Source organism: Podarcis cretensis (assembly GCF_951804945.1).
Source record: "Podarcis cretensis genome assembly, chromosome: 2".
In the NCBI taxonomy this organism is placed as follows: domain Eukaryota; kingdom Metazoa; phylum Chordata; class Lepidosauria; order Squamata; family Lacertidae; genus Podarcis; species Podarcis cretensis.
Window position 1 is genome coordinate 45,663,760 of NC_137171.1, and position 22,386 is coordinate 45,686,145.

Consider the following 22,386-nt stretch of genomic DNA (forward strand, 5'->3'; position numbering starts at 1 on the left):
GTAGCCAGCATGACTAAGCTGCTTCTGGCGAAACCAGAGCAGAACACAGAAACGCCATTTACCTTCCCACTGGAGCGGTACCTATTTATCTACTTGCGCTTTGATGTGCTTTTGAACTGCTAGGTTGGCAGGAGCAGGGACCAAGCAACGGGAGCTCACCCCGTCGTGGGGATTCAAACCGCCACCTTCTGATCGGCAAGCCATGGTTTAGACCACAACACCACCCACGTCCCTTGATGTTTCAGTAGATTATATCAAATAATTGATATTTATCCTGCATTTTACAATTCTGTCAACCTTTCATATCTAATGAGATATGAGGCTGTCCTGCATTTAGAACTGGAAAGGATTGGACTAGATGACTATATTTTTCTAACCTTTTTCTGAGAACTAACGAAGCATGGAACTGTTATTTGCTTCAATTAAATAAATATTGAGAGAAACAAAAAGGAGGAGAAAATATCTGATTAAACTGTGTAACAATTCCTCTATTTGTGGAGCTAAACTCTTATTTAATGCAGGATCAGAACTAGAAGAGGCTGGGAGTACACAAACTCTGCATAGCAAAGAAGAGGAGACACAAAATTGCACAGGCGGTAGCGAAATAATATGCAGAGGCAGTAGAGGTGAAGGGAACATGTAGCTGATAGGGACCTTTAGAGGAAAAGTTCAAATAAAAATTGGATTAGGTCTCCTGCTGTGCCTTGAGTAAACAAATTGAAATTCTGTTTGACGCAGTCCAGCAAAATAAAAGCAAGCCGATCAGTAAGCTTTATGTGTGAACAAGTTCCATTTTATTTTTCTTTAGAATTGTACCTTTCATCAAGATTTAACAAACTATTAATATAATTCTTTATCAGTCAGGATAAAGAGCATTGCAAACATTTCTGAGAACCTAAGTCTGCATCACTGCAAAGAAAATGGGTGTTGACTTATCCTGCCCAAATGTCCAGCCATGATTCCACCTTAATTGACATTTTTCCTGGTCAGTTTTTATACATTGCTAATTCTAGCTGAAAGTCAAGCAACTACTGTACATTGGTACCTCGGGTGAAGAACTTAATTCGTTCTGGAGGTCCGTTCTTAACCTGAAACTGTTCTTAACCTGAGGTACCACTTTAGCTAATCAGGCCTCCTGCTGCTGCTGCACCGCTGCCATGTGATTTCTGTTCTCATCCTGAGGTAAAGTTCTTAACCTGAGGTACTATTTCTGGGTTAGCAGAGTCTGTAACCCAAAGTGTTTGTAACCCGAGGTACCACTGTATTATGTTATGGTAATGTAATAGCACCCATGTCAGCTCTTGCCTAGTAAAGCACATTTCTCAGTCAGATGGCACAAAGCCACTTAACGTGCCATTCATTCCCTTTTTAGTGTCAGCTGAACCTTGCAAGTGGAGGCGGAGAAGGGCTCCACCCATGCACATTCTGTTCTCTTAAGCAAAGAGTACAAGTTGTAGCTGCAACTTTAATGGTGTCAGCTCTAAATTAAACAGATACATACAATTTACTATAAGCCATATGTTAACATTCATGTGGCACTGCATGCCTTCTTAAAAAAGAGACACCTTCCATTGTCTATCGAGACAGAAGGATGCCAGCTTCCTTCTAAAAAAAGATTAGACATTGTTGCATTGAGGCTTTTGCTAAAGCATGAAGCTTTAGTAAAGGAGGTGCTTATTGGACTGGTGATGTTGTTGCTTTTGATGATGATGTGGTGATGAGGATGAGGATGACTGGTGCTGATAATATTCTAAGTAGGAATTGCCTAGGGCTTTAGGTTAGAAAAGTCTCCCTTCCTTTAGGTCCAGTGAGGACAGGATGATCAGCACACAAATCTCTGTGCTGCTAAGCAGAGAAGAATGTTAGGCTTCACTAATGCATCCACTGTTCAATGCATAGTTTCCCTCATTGAAATCAATGGGTTTAAACATGTATAACTGGAGGAAAAAATGTGACTATGGGCCAACTGATATAGTAATCAATGAAACAGTGGGCAATTGTACTTGCATAGTTTAAAGCTCTTATGCTTTCCATTCCTTGTCTATCTGAGGTTGTGTGGCATTCTCATAAGATCCATAGTCTGTCCACTATAATTCTGACTGTGGGTTTCGTTAGATTTGTTTCATAACTTAGAAAAAAACATTCTGAAGGCAGAACAGCCTGTTACTAATAATATGAACTTAAAGAGTCTTAAGGATATGTGTGGGCTGTAGTCACATAACTCTTATTGACATAAATGAGACTTTTGCCCAGATAATGCCCTGCACTTGCACATGGAAGTATAATACATTCTCTAAATACTGGACGATTGCTCATCTCTTATTTACACATCTGTTTATAAAATATAATTGCTAGCTTTTGGGTTGACATACCCAAAGGAATGCATAGCTTCTTCCTTCTGTAATTTATTGCCCTATACATGGATGACAGTGAACTTGCTTTCTTCAATCACTCTTCCCAGGCCACCCCCACCTGGTTTAGTTTATGTTTGAATTTGGGCTTCCCAGAATACCAGAAGGGAATCTCCCATTAGGAGGTGGGTTCTTTAAATACTTTCACCATTTGTTAAAGTGCTGTTACAATGCTTGCTTTGGATGTGAGAAGCATCTGTGCTATACCTTTGGTCAGGCATCCCCAGACTTGGCCCTCCAGATGTTTTGGGTCTACAACTCCCATCATCTCTGACCACTGGTCCTGTTAGCTAGGGATGATGGGAGCTGTAGTCCCAAAACAACTTGGAGGGCTGAGTTTGGGGATGCCTGCCTTTGGTGCTTGTTGGTTATACAAGCCGGAATATTCAGTTCATTTGTATGCACACAGGCTGTAGGGACAATTGACAGAGCTAGCATGACCACAGCAGAAGAGCATTCCAAGCAAGGTTTACACATTTCCAGTTACACATTTGGCCCTTGCCAACCTGGTATCTTCCAGATGTTTTGGATGACACCTCTCACCAGCCACAGCCAGCAAAGGCAGCATTATATCCAGTGTTAAGTAAGCCTGTGAAAGGGACAAACTAATGCTCTCCCCTGTCACCATTCTCATCACCCTCCATGAGGATTGCAATGTGGGGAACAGGGCTGGTATGCATGGTTCCTTCTTGTGGTGCAGGTATAAAGCCTGAATAGGGCTTTTAATTCCTAAGCATGAGAGCAGGGTGTTATTTCCAGATTCGATTGCAAATTGTATAGGAAAAAAATCCACTCCAGGGGCTGACGGGAACAAGCACTAGTGTACATTGTTGGAGACACCTGTGTATACTTTCTATTAATGTTTTATTTCTGTGGTAACCTTGGTTTGAGACCCTACATTGCCTTGGGCTGTTTTTGCAGAAAGGAGGCTAATAAATAATTTCTGGGGAAATGTAAGGAGGCTGACAAACTGAAGTGATTTCCTGTACATTTTCTCTGTAGCGCAAATATAGCATTCTGCCGAACCACGTTCAAATGATATGTGGGCTCGAGCTTCAGAGACTGTGTGAGATTTGTCTCCCTGAAATGCAATTAGTTTGTTAGAATTGCAGGCAGCTTCATAAACCTGCTTACATCACCAGTTTAATTGTCCATGCCCTGTTTTTCTGTACATAGAGGAATGCTGTGTAACACAATGGCAATTAAAAATCCTCATTTTTGAGACTCAATAAAACAAGGAGGGCTCATTACAAGCTGTGCTTTGGCTGCAAAGGACATAAGCAATGGTGCTGGGGGAACATGGCAGTTAATGACAAAGTGGCAACCAAGGGATATCTCGAAGACGGAGCTTAGCATACGTTGCTTGCTAACCAATTTTTAAAGATACACAGTTTTAGTGCGAGATTCTTGGGATTTGTTGCTGTGCAGAATGGAGGGTCGTACAGAGGCACTCTGAGAAATAGCCAACACAATATTAGTGTGGCATTTGATTTGCAGTTTTTGAAGCGGTAGTGAACATTGAAGTACTAGTATAACTGTCACTCAGTATAGAAATAATGGTAATGGTTGCACTAGCTGTTGTGAACTATATTCTACTGGTGCAAGTGACCCACTAGATTTAAGCAGGGCACAAGAAAGATTCAACATAAGGCTTCTGTTATTGGAATGGCTTCTGCGCTAGTAATGTGACATCACTGGACATCCCCCTCTTTTTAATATCTCTCTGTGCAGAGATTCCTTTGGACTCCTCATGAAAATGACTGATGGTGGCCTTGCTTTAGGCATCAACTACATGCTATTTAGAGTCCCAGTATGTTTTCCTTGCATGTTTTTTCCCCTTTCCACAAAGCAGTTTGGGACAGCCTATTTCTAAATGGAAGAAAGGCAGAAGGGAAGATGTTGCTTTAAAATGTTCCCCTCTAATAACTTATTCCAGCTCAAAATCACCCTCATCCCCAAGCTGCATTTTCACCTGTGGGAGAAAAGATACAGGGTCACCGTATCTTTCTGCCACTTCCCCACTTCTTCAGCTTAGTTTCAGTTATTTTAGTTATGTTTGCTTATTAATATTGTTTTATACAACAGTGTTTCATTTCAGCTGTTAAATTAGCTTAGCTTATTTGGTATTTGTGTACAATGCTGCATAGATTGATTGTTTTGACTGTATAGTTTATCCCTAATTGTTTTTAATGTGTTTCGAATGGTGATGCTTCTTGTTCCTCTTATACCTTGTGAGCCACTTTGGGCACGTGCTTCTGAGGAGAAAGCAGCATACAGTGGTACCTCAGGTTAAGAACTTAATTCGTTCTGGAGGTCAGTTCTTAACCTGAAACTGTTCTTAACCTGAGATACCACTTTAGCTAATGGCGCCTCCCGCCGCCGCACGATTTCTGTTCTCATCCTGAAGCAAAGTTCTTAACCCGAGGTACTATTTCTGGGTTAGCGGAGTCTGTAACCTGAAGCGTCTGTAACCCAAGGTATAAATAGGTGATGATGACTCATACAACAGCTCAGTCAGTACAGAATAAGACTCTTAATCTCAGGGTCGTAGGTTTGAGCCCCATGTTAGGCAAAAGATTGAAGGTGATGGAGTAAGATAAACCTTGGGTTCCCTTCCATGATTCTATGATGTGAGAAAAAGCAACAAGGGAGAGGGTGATTTTGGAAAATGACACATGGGGAAAGAGACCAGCAGCATTTCTGCCTTTTTCCATTCATTTGCTGACCCAGACTGATTTGGGTTTCAACTCCACCCACGAATAAATATGGAAGAGAGAATATTGGAAGTCAACAGAAACTTCATACATTGCTGGTCACTTTGTTCTGATCAGATTTGTCTTGTCATTTATGTAAGTTGCTGCTTACGGACGTTATTGGAATGGCACAGATAGAGCCAAACTCCAAGGAAGCAGCTTCTACACTCTTCAATTATCTTATGAATTTGGCCTTAATCCCTTGCCCCACTTCTGGCAGGGTGGCCCTCATATCTATCACCCAAAAAGTGGAAATCCACCATCCCCAAAGAGGGACGATTTTGAAGAAAATTTGGATATGTATCTAGATTCAGTTGTAGACATGACTTGTTTAATGTAAATAGAAATAAAATCCATTTCACCATAGTAGGGGAGACTGTGTCCAGGTGAGCAGTCTGCTGTTCATGTACTAACTGTTGATTGGCAGTTTCAAGACCTCTGCTCTGTGCTCTTCCTCCTTAGAGTTCTTGATATTCAAACCAGGCTTGGCAAGTGGGCAGCTGTTCAGTATACTTCTTCAGACAGAGGACTTCCTCTATCTAGTAGCCAGCCTAACATCTGAAGATACCAATTTTATAGGGCTGGGAAGCAGGTTTCCAGCACTATCATCATAGGCAAACCTTCATACGACACCCAAAGGGCTATAAGTGAAGACCCATGCATTAAAAAATAAAATAAAAAATCATAATAACTTTATCTGAAGAGTGAGCTTCAACCGCAAATCAGGCGTAGCTTAATGGAGCTTCCCATTGCCAAGCCTATGGTGCTTCTTAAATGGTGGCTGTACAAATGCTGTTTCCGCTGCCCCAGCAAAAACAGATTTATAGCAGCACTTTGCCCTACATTCTGTACGCTTCTGGCTGCATCAATACAGAATCCTGAAAAATAAAAGAAAAAGGACATCCTTTTTAGTTTTTCACACACCACCCAGAAATGTACATTTTGTAATGATTTAGGGTTTGGGTTTTTTTTAAAGATAGCATTACTACAGGCCAATTGCTTCCAGATAAAGCCCATATTTGGTGACTTGCCTTCTGATTTTCAAGTGGGGATCTGCATATATTTCACACAAATGTGTCCTCTTTTTGCACTCTGTTTTTGTGATTTGGAAGTGGTAACCTTAACTACAAGTAGAGAAAGTGAGAAGTCATTGGTAAAATAATATATTAAGAAATGTAGAGGAATTAGTCTTCCACTCAGAGACAAATTACTATATCTCTTTCGGTTCTCCATCTGTCAAAAGTTAATATTATTGGCCATTGTGAAGATGAATGAGCATCGTAAAGGAGGCTAGGGAAGGGCCATAGCTCAGTGGTGAAGCATACATGTTACACTTAAAAGGTATCAGGTTCAATCCCTAATATATCTAGGCAGGGCTGGAAAAGACTCGTGATCAAGCCCCAGAGATCTGCTACCAGTCAAGGAATAGCTGGACCATGGATAGGCATACTAAGGCCCGGGGGCCGGATCTGGTCCAATCACCTTCTAAATCCGGCCTGCGGACAGTCAGCGTGTTTTTACATAAGTAGAATGTGTCCTTTTATTTAATATGCATCTCTGGGTTATTTGTGGGGCCTGCCTGATGTTTTTACATGAGTAGAATGTGTGCTTTTATTTAAAATGCATCTCTGGGTTATTTGTGGGGCATAGGAATTTGTTCATTATTTTTTCCCCCAAATATAGTCTCCCCCCCCCCACAAGGTCCGAGGGACAGTGGACCGGCCCCCTGCTGAAAAAGTTTGCTGATCCCTGAGCTGGACCAATGGTCTGACTTGGTGTATGGCTGCTTCCTATGTTCCACTTTGGGCAAATAATCATACTTAATACTGAACTTCCCAGCAGGCTTAATGTAGAATAGTACAACAAGCTAAGGTTGACATGATTTGGGTGTAAATACAACTTATAATAAGATAATTCTAAGACAAAGACTGTGCCATACATCTTTCTGTTCATGCACACTAATGTTTAGGTGATACACTGCCTTTAAAAACTTTTTTTTCTTTAAATCTGAACAAATAGAAGTAATGGATACCTTTGAAAGATGCATTAAGTTAGAAGAGAGAAAATGTCTACTCAGCTATCTTGGCATTCTCAGTAAATTGAGCTGTAAACATCAGTCTGTAAATGGTGTTCCCTCTTTCATTTCTTTCTGTAAAGCCATTTCAGTGTTTTGTGCAGAACTGTCATTATTTAAAAGGGGCCTAAATCTAGTCTTGATGGTTTCTAATAGAGCTGTCTATGAATGTAATTGCTGTGTTCAGCTGTTATATGACTCCAGTGCTTTCTTCCCTTTCTTTTTCAAACAGTTCTAGCCAAAAGAGTGATGACGATTATGAAGATTATACAACCAACAAAACCTGGGTTTTGACTCCCAAAGTTCATGAAAGTGATGTTACCCTTATTTTAAATGGCCTGCTGGAGGGATATGATAACAAACTAAGGCCAGATATAGGAGGTGAGGGTATTTTCCTTCATTTGTTAATAGCAGTGAGTTGGAAGGGGAAGTGATGGTGATCACTTAACAAAGTGGAAATGACAATAAAGAAAATATAATATACTTAGCTGCTGACAATTAGTGTTTCCATTAAAGAATCTGTAACCAAAGCTTTCTGAAACAAGTGTTTAGACCTCTAACTGGTATTACACCCACCCACCCACCCACCACACACAGACACACAGGTCAAAGCTCATAGTTATTTAAAGAATAGAAATGGCATCTCATTATAAACATATTGCTGTTCAAATTAATTTGACGGAATGTTCAGGAATCTATGAGCGAAGTGGTGCCTGAAGTCAATGGCAAAGACTGTTTCAGAATTTGTATTGCACCACTCTACTATAACATTCATTGAACAATTTCAATTAAGATTAATTAAGTGGTTCAAGGCATAGGGTCATGCTGTCGTTGTGTGTGAAAGATTAACATGGTCAGTAAATATTTTAAGTCATTTAACAGCATGATCACAAAAGGTATTAAGCTACAGTAATATATAGTGGCATGGATAGAAGAGAATATGGCAAAGGTAGTTTTTTTTTATCCTTAATCAATGTGCATTAATGAAATTATTTGTACTTTAGTAGACAAGCTTTCAGGGATTGTCAGTAAACTAATACAATCATGTCAGATACAAGTCCTGGAGAGCTAGTGTGGTCATAACAAGTCATGTTGTTCCAAAGAAATCATCAGTGGAAATGCCAGCAAGAGCATGATAACGGATAACTAGGTACTATTTTAATCCAGTCCAAATAACAGGCATCAAAAGAAGTCATAAAGTGGTCAATGAGTGGCCTGGGGTTGCAACCACCAACCCATCCAATGATATTCAGATTTGGAGGAACTGGGAAACTCAGAGTGGGGCTGGGCCAGGATGGACAAGGGCTGAGGCAGCAAAATTGATAGGCATAAAAATGAAAGATAATGAGTACTTCTTCCATGGGGGTTTTATCTATGACTGCATTATGATGGCTCATAAGGAGGAGAGAAAATATAATTCGAAAGCAGCTATGCTGATCACAGTTTGATTTATGCATTGCAATCCTCCAAGCATTATTATTGTTATAGTTGATGTTGATTTCTTTTTCATGATGTTGATGTTACTGTTGTAGCTGCTGCTGCTGTTTTGTTTCTTGGACTTTTTCTGTATCTGCAGAACCCTCTTCTGGCTAAATTAGTCATTTTGTGTTCATTCGTACAATGTGAAATGTCTGATGTGATGTATCATTAAGAAACTTCAGAAATACAATACAGTTTCCTATCAAAAAAGGAAATAAGCGTTATAACTATCCCCACCCCTTGCAAAAATACTGATTTGATTACAATCACATTAATAACACAGTAGTATAAATGGGGTCGAAATCCACTCCCTTCTTCACTACGGTCATCAAGTAAGAATGCAATTTTATTCATCCTGCATTTATTGATATGGAAAATATCACATACCCAAGTCCTTTTATGTTCTTTCTTTCTAGAACACAATCAGATTCTTTCTTTAAATACTATATTTTGTATCTAGGATTTTCCTTTATGTTCTGGATGTTTTACCTGATGTGATATTAGCAGTTGTTACTGTTTTTGTTACAGTGCAGCCAACGGTAATTCATACTGATATGTATATCAATAGCATTGGCCCAGTGAATGCCATCAATATGGTAAGTAGCATATATTAATACATTTTACCAGGGTTATTTTTCTAGAAAAAGAGGTGTTGGAACTCACTATGAATGCCACCCTTGTTCTCTTATAATGGCAATGGCACCCACATGAGAGGTGCTGGAACTCACATGAGTTCCAGCTTAAAAAATGCCCTGCATTTTGCCATGTTTGTATTGTAAATTATGTTATTCCTGAATGCCAATAAACATTGCTGTACACACCAACCAACACCCCTGTATTCTACCCCATGTATCAGACAGAGCAAAGGCACAATACTTGGATGATGAAGACTATACACATGTATCTAAAACTGGGTCACATGATTCAATCAAACTTCTGAATGGTTGCACAAAGGTTTGCCATAAGGCTGCAATACTATGCACATTTACATGGGAATAATCCCTTTCGGAGTCAGGGGACCTTACTAGTTCTGAGTAAACTTGTTCAGGATTGTGCTGTTCTTTAATTCCATCCAAGATCAACTAATTTCTGTAGCTAACATGAATATTTGTGTCCAAAGAATTATGGTTGCTAAATAAATACGTAAGAGCTGTTCATACTAAATTCTTAATTCTGCATTTCATACTGAAATCTTCCTTCAGTAATATTCTTTTTAGTAGATATTATACACAATATCTCTCTCTATTTAAGTTTGAATGGGCCAAATAAGAATGATGGAAACACCACACCAGCAACTAACCTAAATTTTTATATTGTAATTTGATGCTGTGAACGACTCTGAGATCTATGGATAAAGAAGGGTGTACAAATTTAATTGATTAATAATAAATTGTTTTCATTTACAACAATCCAAAATTGAGATTTACCAGTATGTTTTACTGTATGAAAACATAGATTTGGGGAAATGGTGGGGAAATAGCTAAAGCAACAGTTCATTAGGAATGCAGTTTTAATGAACACTTACCTGGGAGTTGTAATGAGCTCAGTGGGTTTTACATCTGAGTGGGCATATATCGGAATTGTGTCAATGGGGCAATAACATCCGATGCAGAAACATCACATTAAAACCAGGAGCTCTGTTCTATTGTGGGTCAGGCTACTGATGTGATGTGTGTGTTCTCTGTGAACTGGCCATGAAAGCTTTGAAAAGCAGGACTGAATGGACATGGAAACTTACTTTGTTTGATGTGTTTCAACATTGCAGGAATATACAATAGACATTTTTTTTGCTCAAACCTGGTATGACAGACGGCTAAGATTCAACAGCACCATTAAAGTGCTGAGGTTGAACAGCAACATGGTGGGGAAGATCTGGATCCCTGACACATTCTTCCGAAACTCAAAAAAGGCTGATGCTCATTGGATAACAACTCCCAATCGGATGCTCCGGATCTGGAATGATGGCAGAGTACTATATACCCTGAGGTAATCTTACCGCTCTTTAAATTTTATCCAATATACCTGTTACATGTGTCCAATATGAGTGAAAATGGTATCTCCACTTAATGAAAAGAAGTACGATGCCTTGGATATTTTAGACCAGATGAAACAATAATAAAGCTAAATGCCCCATAGAGCTCATGTGGTGTCTTGGTTAGAGGTTAGTGAATGACCTTGGGCCAGTCACTACCTCTCAGTCTAAGCATAGGAGTGGGGCCCAAATTAAGACACTCACCAACCTAGAAATGGGCTGGGTTAGGATCCAGCAAATCCTTGCTCAGATATACTACACCTCTGCCCCCAAAATGCCCCATTGAAGGATTTTGCACCTGTTACCACCAGTCGTTCTCAAACAGGCTGTACCTTCAATGTGTATAGTGTATATTTGCGGGTGGGTGGGGGCTTCAACAGCAGCTAAACTTCTATTATAGAGCACGGAAGAACCAGGTGAACAGCTCTGCCCCCCTTCCCCCCACACGTGCAGTTTGGGCTTTAGGATTGAGACCATAATCTCTCAGTCCCAGAGTGTGCTTGCAGTGGCTGTGGAAGTGCCTGCACATAGCTCCCTGCACAGCACAGTTTTGAACTGGGGCCTTGCACCCCAAATGAGAATAGTTTTGGACCAGTTTAACTATAATGGTTTCCACTGAGAGAGTTTACAGTTCTGTTGAAGCCTGCTCTGAGAACTACATTTTCCAAGATGGCTCCAGGAGATAATCAAGTCAGTTTAGCTGGTATGACCACTCTTGAAGGCTTTATGAAAGGGGGCAAGATCATTCAAAACACAGCCTGCTTTAGAAACCTCCCTCCATTGTTAAGAACTCAGAAATGGGTAGGAAAGGTTCTTGTCGATCCTTAAAGCTGATTCCCCTCGCAGGGAGTCAATGCTACAGGCAGATCATGAGCCCAATCCATGCACACGGGGCTTAGGTAGCTCTGCGTCACAAGGCATTCATCACCTACCTCTCCTATTTCAAGGGTATTCTGTTAAAGGAATCCGGGATGTGTGTCCTCTTTCTGAAGCCCAGATGGGGGCCAGGACCATAGCATGACCCCTATCGGTGATCCTGGGGGAATTCCTAGTTGATGTGCATCAAGAGAGCTCCCCCTATTGGTGGTTAACCCTTACTAGACTCCTGGCAGGGGGGCAGGAGTCAGATATAGTCATTGGTTCCAATGCCTAAGCCAATACCACTCACATTCTGTAATCAATAACATTGTGGCCTTTTTCAGCCCATTAACCTAAATTCTGGTGTCAAGTGTATTTATTCTACAATGGGGGAGGGTTCAGGACCTTGCCACGGAACACTGTGACATAAGAAAGCATTTTACTTTACATCCTAATCAATAATACATTAAAAGAAAGAGTGGATTGTGTCTTCTCTCAGCCTGTTCACTGCTGTAGACCTTGAACTTCTAGAACTATGAGCAATTGATTAATATTAATATATGTTTCTTCTTAGATTGACGATAGATGCTGAGTGTCAGTTGCAGCTGCACAACTTTCCAATGGATGAACATTCTTGTCCACTGGCATTTTCAAGCTGTAAGTAGTAATCTAAAAAATAAATAAAAAATTGATTCATTTGGAAAGTAAAGAGGAATCTAATTTTTTAAAAATGCATTGCTCAGTAAATGTACTGTACTTAGTCCAAAGAAGGTTGCAGTCTAAAACACATTTACCTGGGTGGAAGTCTCATGGAACTCAATACGCTTGCTGCTGAATCAATGTGTACAGAATTGCATAATATGTGTGGTGGTGCTGGAGACAACACATTTATGGACAGATGCTTAACATGGATCACTTGTAACTATATACAGTAGCTGATGAACTAGCCCAGAGTTGCCATCTTACATATTTTGAGAGGGTGATTGTAAATAATCCTTATGTTACGTGGGCATTTTTAACATACAGGTCAGACAAGACTTCTGTTGTCCTGTGTTTCATGCCTGCTTCTTAAACACAAGAAGGTCCAAAAGTCAATATTACGTCCATTACACCACATTAGCTCCCCCCCCCTAAAGTAATACAAACATAAGCTTCCAGGCAACCATTATTTTCAGGTGGGATTAAATCACATGTTGGCTTATTCAGGTTGCAAAATTAAGATTGATTTGGAACTCTTGCACAAGGAGGTAAGAAAAGAGACGGCAAAATGCACCGGAAAATGTAGGATAACATTTGCTTGATGCAATGTTGTCTTAACATCCCACAAACAAATCAGGATGAATATTCAAGAAACAGATTGCCTGAAAGCAACCTATGTGTTTTCCTATGTACAGGATATACTGGATACAACAGTGGGGAATTTAATGCTGGTAGGTGGAGAAATGGGGCATCAGCAAAGACCTTACCGTTTTAAGTGATCTACATACAACCCATCACATTTAAGTCATTATAAGTGCAGAGAAGCATTACAGAATTTATTCATGGCAGTTTAGAGGCTGTCATAAATAGAAACAAAATAATTGTGACAATTCATTATTTGGGGGAGCAAAAGGAGACATAACGTAAACATGCCTTTCTGTATTTGTTTGGAACTGCAAGGTCCCTTTCTGAATATAAGCATCATGACCACTTTGTTTTGTGTGTGTGGCAGTGAGAGGGAAAATGATGTGAATGCATTTGTGGCAAGTGCCATTCATGGTCATGTGACTAAAGGAAAGCAACACGTAAATGAAAATTGTGATGGAATGATGATCTTCATTGTTTTGAAGATGGCTACCCAAAGGAAGAGATCATCTACATGTGGAAGCGCAGCTCAGTAGAAGTAGGAGACACTAGATCCTGGAGGCTGTATCAGTTTTCATTTATTGGGCTCAGAAATACAACTGAAGTCGTGCCGACAACTTCAGGTAGGCGAAGCTGCTCTACTTTAATTGAACATTTGCTCCTACTTGACGCTGAAGTTGGGAAAGGGCAATACTATGCTTACTGTGTAGCTGAAATTATCAGTTTCATGGGATATTTCTGTTGACAAGCTGTGCCATTTTAGACTACCAGTGTGGGATCAAAACATGAAATCAGGCATGGGAAAGTGGTGGCCCTCTAGATGTTGGACTCCAGTCCCCATTAGCCCTGGCCAGGAAAGCCAGTGGTCAGTGATGATGGGAGGTGTTGTCCCACAACATCTGGAAGGTTACCCTTCTGTGGCTTAGATGCTGCCATATATATAATCAACAAAAATAGCATGTTAGGTGGAAGGCTCTGCCTTAGCTCTGCAGGGCCAGTCCTGCCATTAGGCAAGGTGGCCAACGTGGGTAACAGATGTGAGGGGACATGAAAGGGCAGCAAAATGTTAATTAAATAGGGATCAAACATTTCTACTTGCTAGGTGGAACTATTGCCCCCCTGACCCTTTGACATTGTAATTTTGTATAAATGGAGAATGTTTTATATTAGAGAACATTTAAACATTTATTATTCCACCTTCATTTTGGAAGGAAACCATCTGGCAAGAGAGAACTCTATATAATTGCTTACAGCAGAATCCTATGCACGTCTGCTCAGAAGCAAGTCTTGGTGAATTCTATGGGGCTTACTCCCCAAGTAAGCATGTGTGGAATTGTAGCTTTAGATTCTCACTGCAAAACACCAAAATCAAACCAAATATAACCTGTGTAACTCTTCTAGTCTCTTGAATACAGCTAGCTGGAGGATGGATGAGCAGGATTAATGTGAGGTAAATTCTTGGCTGTGCCTGCTCTGTCATCAGAACTGCAATATAAAAGGGGTTTCACAGAGAATTTTTGGTAACTCAGTATCACAACTTTTCTAATAGGCTTCTGGAGATGCAGTGCTTCATTTTGCCTTTGCCTCAGGGTCAGCAGTAAATGGAACAATCTAGTCCTAAATTGGGGTTGCTTCTTTGTGCTGGACGGACTGCACGTCAGGGAGCTAAATCTCTTTCCTTTTGCCTGTTTGTGTCACCCTCAGAGCACACATGTAACAGGATCTGTAATAACGACAAAAGATTAGTGACTCAGAGCAATGAGTGTTACCTCATTACTGAGCTTGGGATGAAGCACACAATTGTGGGTCACACAGACGGATTGGATCCTGAGTGGAGCTTAGTGTAGATAAATACATTGCATAATTAATTCAATTTGAATTTTGTAGATTAATTGTCTTGAAATGGATTCACACTTCTGATGTTGTAGTGTCTTACTGTATAAAAAAGGGCATTGTTGACAAAACTTTCCTTTAAATTCTACTGTCTTTATCTGAAGCACATGTAGGGATAGGGCAATGACTAGGGAAATGGGCCAATGCAGCAAAAAGCCATTTTTTTGCTCTCACTACCAGTTTGCTACTGGTCTAGCTTCAAGGTCCTTCTGCTAATTCAGAAAGCCCTAAACAACCTGAGTTCAAAGCACATTAAGGACCTTTTGATCCCTTGTGAACTACTTCAGATCCTCTGACTGGGCACTTCTTGTGGTTCCCCACATCCCTGTAAAATGGTAAAAGGTAAAGGTAAAGGACGCCTGGATAGTTAAGTCCAGTCAAAGGCGACTGTGGGGTTGCAGCTCACATCTCGCTTTCAGGCCGAGGGAGCTGGCGTTTGTCCATAGATAGCTTTCAGGGTCATGTTGCCAGGATGACTAAACCGCTTCTGGTGCGATGGAACACCATGACAGAAACCAGAGCGCACTGAAACGCCGTTTACCTTCCCGCTGCAGCGGTATTTATTTATCTACTTGTTCTGGTGGGCTTTCAAACTGCTAGGTTGGCAGAAACTGGGACAGAGCAACGGGAGCTCGCCCTGTGGCACAGATTTAAACTGCTGACCTTCTGATCAGCAAGCCCAAGAGGCTCAGTTTAGACCACAGTGCCACCAGCATCACATAATATAATAATTTCAATAAATAACAAGATGAAAGATGAAAAAAAAAGTATCTGACGAAGTGTGTATTACACATGAAAGCTCATATCTTGAAAGCTTATATTTAGTTGATCTTAAAGGTGCCACTGGAATTATTTTAAAAGATTTTTTCATCTTTCCTCTTGTTATTGATTATGACTATGATCAACATGGTTATCCACCTGAATCTATAATTTATATATGCATTGCCAGCACACAATATTGGAGCAAAAAGTTTATATTTATTTAAATATAATCTACTCCCTCCATACTAAGTGAGCCTTAGTAATGTGCAGACACCAGGCTCTACGGATATCCACAAATACCTCTAAGCCTCAGACTGCAGGTGATGACTCAAGAGTGCCCCTTAACCCAGTAATGCATCAGGGTGCCAGTGACTCCTCAACAAAAGAAACAAATTCAAGCTTCCAGCCTAGTTTCTAACGTGGACAAATATACATCTGTGCATGAAAAGGCCTTCTTGGTTTTGCTTCCATTCCAGGAAGGTTAATGGAAAATCTCACATCAGTAAGAGCTGTATTCCACCTGGAACACAATTTGTATTTCTTGTAGTTATTGGCTTCCTTTCTCTCTCTTTGCTAACAGTTTTTTGTTTTTGTTTTTAAGTCAGATAGGAACAAAATCAGTGCTATGAGCTTCAGTTCTACTGTTATATTTAGTGAATCAATTTTATGAAGTTCTGTGCAATATTAAAAGAGAGTGTTCCTTGAAGGAAACAATCCATTCACATTAAGCTAACACCATCCTCCTAAGGGACCATTAATCTCATTTCAGAACCCTCAGTAGTGGTCTAAGCAGTGCCATCTAATTGAAAGATCATATTTGCTATTAATGCACTCATGCACACTGTCCCTGTCCATTACTTAAACAAATAAATTGATCAATATTAATTGTGCCTTCGTACACAGTAAAAGCTCGCTTTAGCCTAGAATATATATTTATATATATAATATGCTTTCCAGAGACAATTTAGTCCTGATGAATTTAGCCTGCTAGGGATGTACTTGAAGCCTCAGAAGAACTGTACAGAGTGCACATCTTTCCTCTCTCTCTCTCTCTCTCTCTCTCTCTCTCTGTGTGTGTGTGTGTGTGTGAAAATGGAGACTTCAGCTTTGCGCAGGCTCAAAGGACCTTGCATATAAACTTGAAATGCATATCACCAAGTGCAAAGGGTAGTCACTTCTTAGCTCTCTGTGCAACTCAAGTACTCTCTGTGGTCAAAGAGAACATAGAGGGAACAAGTGTTCTGTTGTCATAACTTGGAACTGTTTCAGGTGGCACTTTACAAATCTGAGGGGCCAGAGGGTCTAGAATTGGCTCAGTTTGGTGCTGCAAATGTGCCCTGAAATGAGTAGCTCTGCAGACTGCCGTATGAGCACTGAACTGACTTAAATACAAGCACTCCGACTGCATTGCTTTATGGACTGAACTGGTCTGTGTCACTCCCTAATACTGCAACTTTTATAAAATAGCTAACGGGGGATATTTCATCCCACATTCAATTTTCCTAGGGATCCTCACAAACTGGTCTGTTTCTGGTCCATATAGCATTTGTATGTTTTCACCCGTAAGTCCAGCCAATCCTGTTTCCATATTTATTCCATAGCTTAAACTGAATATCCATTTTCAATGTATTTGAATGTGTTTGGTTGTTGTTTTTAAGCAGAGAACTGTATCAGAATATTTGGTATGTGTGAAATATAGCTATACGCTTGAAAGTCATTAATTATATACATTTTTATCCTGCCAAAAAATGCTCCCTGAGTGGCTCACAAATGCCAATAACATTGCCTTCAGGCTTACAATGGGAAGACATGAAATAAAACAGGCATAGGCAAACTCGGCCCTCCAGATATTTTGGAACTACAACTCCCATCATCACTGACCACTGGTCCTGTTAGCTATGGATGATGGGAGCTGTAGTCCCAAAAAATCTGGAGGGCAGAGTTTGCCTATGCCTGAAATAAAAGGAAAAGTCTTTGGAGGGAGGAGGGGAGAAAAAAGCAAACTCAGGTGAGGCAACTGCCTCAAGTGGTAAGAGCCACAGGGTCAGCAGGATTGTGGGTTTGAGCCCCACGTTGGGCAAAATATTCCTGCATTGCAGAGGGTTGGACTAGATAACCCTCCTGGTCCCTTCCAACTCTACAGTTCTATGATTGCTTTCATTCTGCCTCATCTTCTGTTTTCATGTATGTAGAGTGTATCAAATCTGCACATGGTTCTCCTTTGAATGTATATTTAGCTTCCATTTTGTGGCCAAGCTCCTACTGCTGAGATCCTCAAGATGTTTGCGTGATAGTACACATTATTTTCCTAATTCGTATAGCCCAACAATCAACTAGAGATTCACCTGATTGTTTCAGTAGTTAATGAGTCCTGATCAAATTTGCAGATGACACCAAACTGGGAGGGGTGGCTAACACCCCAGAGGACAGGATCACACTTCAAAACGACCTTGACAGATTAGAGAACTGGGCCAAAACAAACAAGATGAATTTTAACAGGGAGATGAGCCAACAGTGTGACGTGGCAGCTAAAAAAGCCAATGCAATTCTGGGCTGTATCAATAGGAGTATAGCATCTAGATCAAGGGAAGTAATAGTGCCACTGTATTCTGCTCTGGTCAGATCTCACCTAGAGTACTGTGTCCAGTTCTGGGCACCAGAGTTCAAGAAGGACACTGACAAACTGGAACGTGTCCAGAGGAGGGCAACCAAAATGGTCAAAGGCCTGGAAACGATGCCTTATGAGGAACGGCTAAGGGAGCTGGGCATGTTTAGCCTGGAGAAGAGGAGGTTAAGGGGTGATATGATAGCCATGTTCAAATATATAAAAGGATGTCACATAGAGGAGGGAGAAAGGTTGTTTTCTGCTGCTCCAGAGAAGCGGACACGGAGCAGTGGTTCCAAACTACAAGAAAGAAGATTCCACCTAAACATTAGGAAGAACTTCCTGACAGTAAGATCTGTTCGACAGTGGAATTTGCTGCCAAGGAGTGTGGTGGAGTCTCCTTCTTTGGAGGTCTTTAAGCAGAGGCTTGACAACCATATGTCAGGAGTGCTCTGATGGTGTTTCCTGCTTGGCAGGGGGTTGGACTCGATGGCCCTTGTGGTCTCTTCCAACTCTATGATTCTATGATTCTATGAGTCTGCAATGATGGGTTATTTGACCCAACTTTGCGTCCTCCCTCCAGTTAGCTGAATTGATAAATGACTGCATTGACCAGGGAGAGCATTATAGCTGAAAAGGTAAACAGGCTGCAGTTGAAAAGAAAACCAAAAACACACACACAAGGCATACAAGTATCCTATGCATACTTGACGTGGAGGTAAACTCCACTGAACATAATGAGACTGAACTTCTGACTAAATATGCAGAGGATTGCCACGTGAGTTTGTGGGTCACTTCTCTAGGAAATTGTAAAGATATTTATAGCGCATGCTGAAAAAAGCATGACCATGTCCTCATTTTGGATGCTCCTGACATACTTAGAGGGTCCAGGCATTCAATCCCATATTTAAAGCTGCATGCAAATATAGTGTGGTAAGAAGGTTAATGTATTAGAGCAAGAAACCTTTGACAGGAGAAAAAAACATCATTTGAAGCTTTCTGTCACAAATGTTGCTTTAGTTTGGTCATTTTCATTTCTTGCAATAAAATGTTCACCAATGTCACATTATGAACAGTATGATATATTTATTTCCTGGAGAGTATGTGGATTCTTTGCATCTTGTGGTCTTTTGTAGGGAGTATTCTGATAATTGATCACATACCAGTATGTGTATCCATGTAGTCAAAATACAGAGTGTTAGTCAACTAAGTTTTACCCTTGAAATGAATGACCCTAACTTAGTCATGTTCATTAATTTCAGTGGATCTGCTCTGAGTGAAACTTTGTTGAATTCCACACATAATATTGAAATGGAATAATGGAATAAAATCCAGTAAATCCTGGGTAGGACCCAATAGGTATTCTTCCATGGAGAGAAAGCATTTATTAGTGGAATGAGAGTCTTTCTCATGAAATGGTTGCTATATGGGCATAATCAAAATGGCTGACACAATTGAAAGAGCAGAAGAGAGATAGGACCACAAAATGGTGCAGGCATGCACCGCTGTATCAGTCACTCCCACCAATGAAGAAAAAAGGATCTACGTCAGCCACCACTAAGCCAACTCACAGAAATAAGCTCTTTGTACCTCTCCTCCATTCAGAACAGAGGGGAGGATGGGTGCCGAATCATGACATCCAAAGAAATATGACATATTGCATTTTAATACCACTGAGTGATAGCAACAGACTGAATTGTTTGATACTATTGCTTTTGTGAATTTGCATTTTGCATTTGGTTTAACGTGATTCTTACTCTGTGAGCCATCATGAGAGAAATAAATCGGAAGAACCATCTCCCTTGAATTATGGGAATAGTTATATCTAGAGGAGAAGTTAATTTTACCTATCCACTGCAGTCCACTGCACGTATTCTACCAAATGAGTCAACATCTTTCTATATTTTGCTAATAAAATAGGTGACTCTACAAATGTTCTTAATGAAGTTAATGTCACAGGGACAGAAACGTGTCTGGGTAATTATTATTATCTGCATTTGTCATATAGGAAGGTGAGGCATGAAGGAATGCATTATTGAAAGTAATATAGGTAGCTATAAGTGGAACAGCCATCAAACCAGGTATCCGCAAATCAGTGGGCTGTGCTTCCAGTCATAAAATAAGAATTAACTCCCCTTTGTTCAGCTAACTATTCTGAATGGGTTCCACTTCCACTTCTTGCTCTTATTTCTCTTTTAGTTCCTTTCAGGGAATGAACAGGGTACAGTGAATGAGTGGAAGGGAGAAGTTTGTGGTGACAAATCCCCATCCCTGTCCTGCTGACCTCCATGTCCTTGGTGGAAGGTCCAAAGAAAGTCTCCACATTAACAACTTGAATATGCACAGCCTTCTTTTCTTTTCACATGATTAGGGACTCTGATCTGTTTTGACCTTCTGCAGAACACACCAAGGTCAGGGATTGGTCCTGCCATTGCAAGTTCTCTTCCTACAGTCCCTATTTTAAATCCAAACACTGTTAAACACATCTTATTCACATATATCACAATGATAAATTGAAAGTGCAAACTAATGCACAGCAGGTCTTGCTGTGTTTTTTTTTGGGGGGGGGATTACTCCTCAGTAACTTCTTCCTTCCTTCCTTCCTTCCTTCCTTCCTTCCTTCCTTCCTTCCTTCCTTCCCTCTGCATAACTATAAATCCCCTCCTAATCAACCAGCAACTTGAGTAGAGTGTGGGGTAGGGGTGGAGAGGGGATCCAATATCTCTAGTACTGTATATAATAACAGTTCCAAAATCCATGAAAATAAAGTATCCTGTAGCTGGATTATTTATGTACTAAGACTCCATGGCCAAGCTATATTCATGCTAGCTACCTTGACAATTAAATTACAAGATTAGTAGTTTAATTACCAGATTGTAATAATGCCTAATAAAGTAAAGGTAAAGGTACCCCTGCCCGTACGGGCCAGTCTTGACAGACTCTGGGGTTGTGCGCCCATCTCACTTAAGAGGCCAGGGGCCAGCGCTGTCCGGAGACACTTCCGGGTCACGTGGCCAGCGTGACATCGCTGCTCTGGCCAGAGCCAGAGCCAGAGCCAGAGCCGCACACGGAAACGCCGTTTACCTTCCCGCCGGTAAGCGGTCCCTATTTATCTACTTGCACCCGGAGGTGCTTTCGAACTGCTAGGTTGGCAGGCGCTGGGACCGAGCAGCGGGAGCGCACCCCGCCACAGGGATTCGAACCGCCGACCTTTCGATCGGCAAGCCCTAGGCGCTGAGGCTTTAACCCACAGTGCCACCTGCGTCCCTTAATAATGCCTAATACCTGCCTCCAAATGAAGTGAGGGTTTCTCCTAAGGCTGAAACACCCTCACATAGTACCATTTCCCTGGCAGGCTGGTACAGACAGTGGTAAAGTTCACTCAGTAGGACTACGGGAGAAATTTGGTTTGGCAACTGAACTTACTGCAAAATATGTATGCAAATTGAAACCCAACTTCTCTTAATTTTGTGTTGTCGGTTTTCCACTGAAAAACTGTACAAAATGCACGTATTAGGCATAGTGTTCATGAAAATGCATAAATAATAAAAATAACATACAAAGCTGCATTATATTATCTAATGATGCAAAATTGCCTGCAAATATGTGCATATTGGGAGAAAGGTTCACTAAAATACTGATGGATTTTTTAGGGAAGTATTAAAAGTTATTAATTTTATTTAAAATGAATGCTGAAATATAGCCAACTGTACTTAGGACAGGGAGAATGAGAAGCTGAAATTGACATATTTGTCCATCTCTACTACTTGGGGAATTGCTCAGAAAGCTTTGGTGGCCATAGTTTAACATAGGCTCTACTAAGGTCAAGTGAGAATATAATACAGTCAGATACACAGTCATGATGATGAAGCTGTCAGATTTTGTAAACATTTATTTTCTTTCCAGTGCAAGTATATTTATGAAATACAGTTAGTGAAGACCACCAATGTTTCTCCCTAGTTAATGCACTTTTCTGCAGTACAGAAAAGGACTTCATGGCTGGAGTGGGAAAATTTACAAAAAACATTTAAAGAGTCAAAATATAATTTAGTGTCACACAAACAAAAAGAAGACATTTGAGCTATAACAAAATAAGCATTTCTGTATTGACTGCTTTATCCTTTAATTTGTATTTTTAAAGCAAATTTTCAAGCTGAGTATGCATTAAGAATATC

At 40.5% G+C, this 22,386-nt stretch overlaps 1 protein-coding gene across 2 annotated transcripts in view; it reads left to right on the forward strand.

The window, feature by feature from the left end:
• Positions 1–22,386, forward strand: part of GABRG2 (gamma-aminobutyric acid type A receptor subunit gamma2) — a 69,026-nt gene that overhangs the window by 17,031 nt on the left and 29,609 nt on the right. For both annotated transcript variants that reach the window (XM_079964850.1, XM_079964851.1), the window contains exons 2-6: positions 7,471–7,619; positions 9,246–9,313; positions 10,483–10,703; positions 12,182–12,264; positions 13,437–13,574. In XM_079964850.1, coding sequence (XP_079820976.1) covers positions 7,471–7,619; positions 9,246–9,313; positions 10,483–10,703; positions 12,182–12,264; positions 13,437–13,574 — 659 coding nt within the window. The remainder of the gene's footprint in view (positions 1–7,470; positions 7,620–9,245; positions 9,314–10,482; positions 10,704–12,181; positions 12,265–13,436; positions 13,575–22,386) is intronic.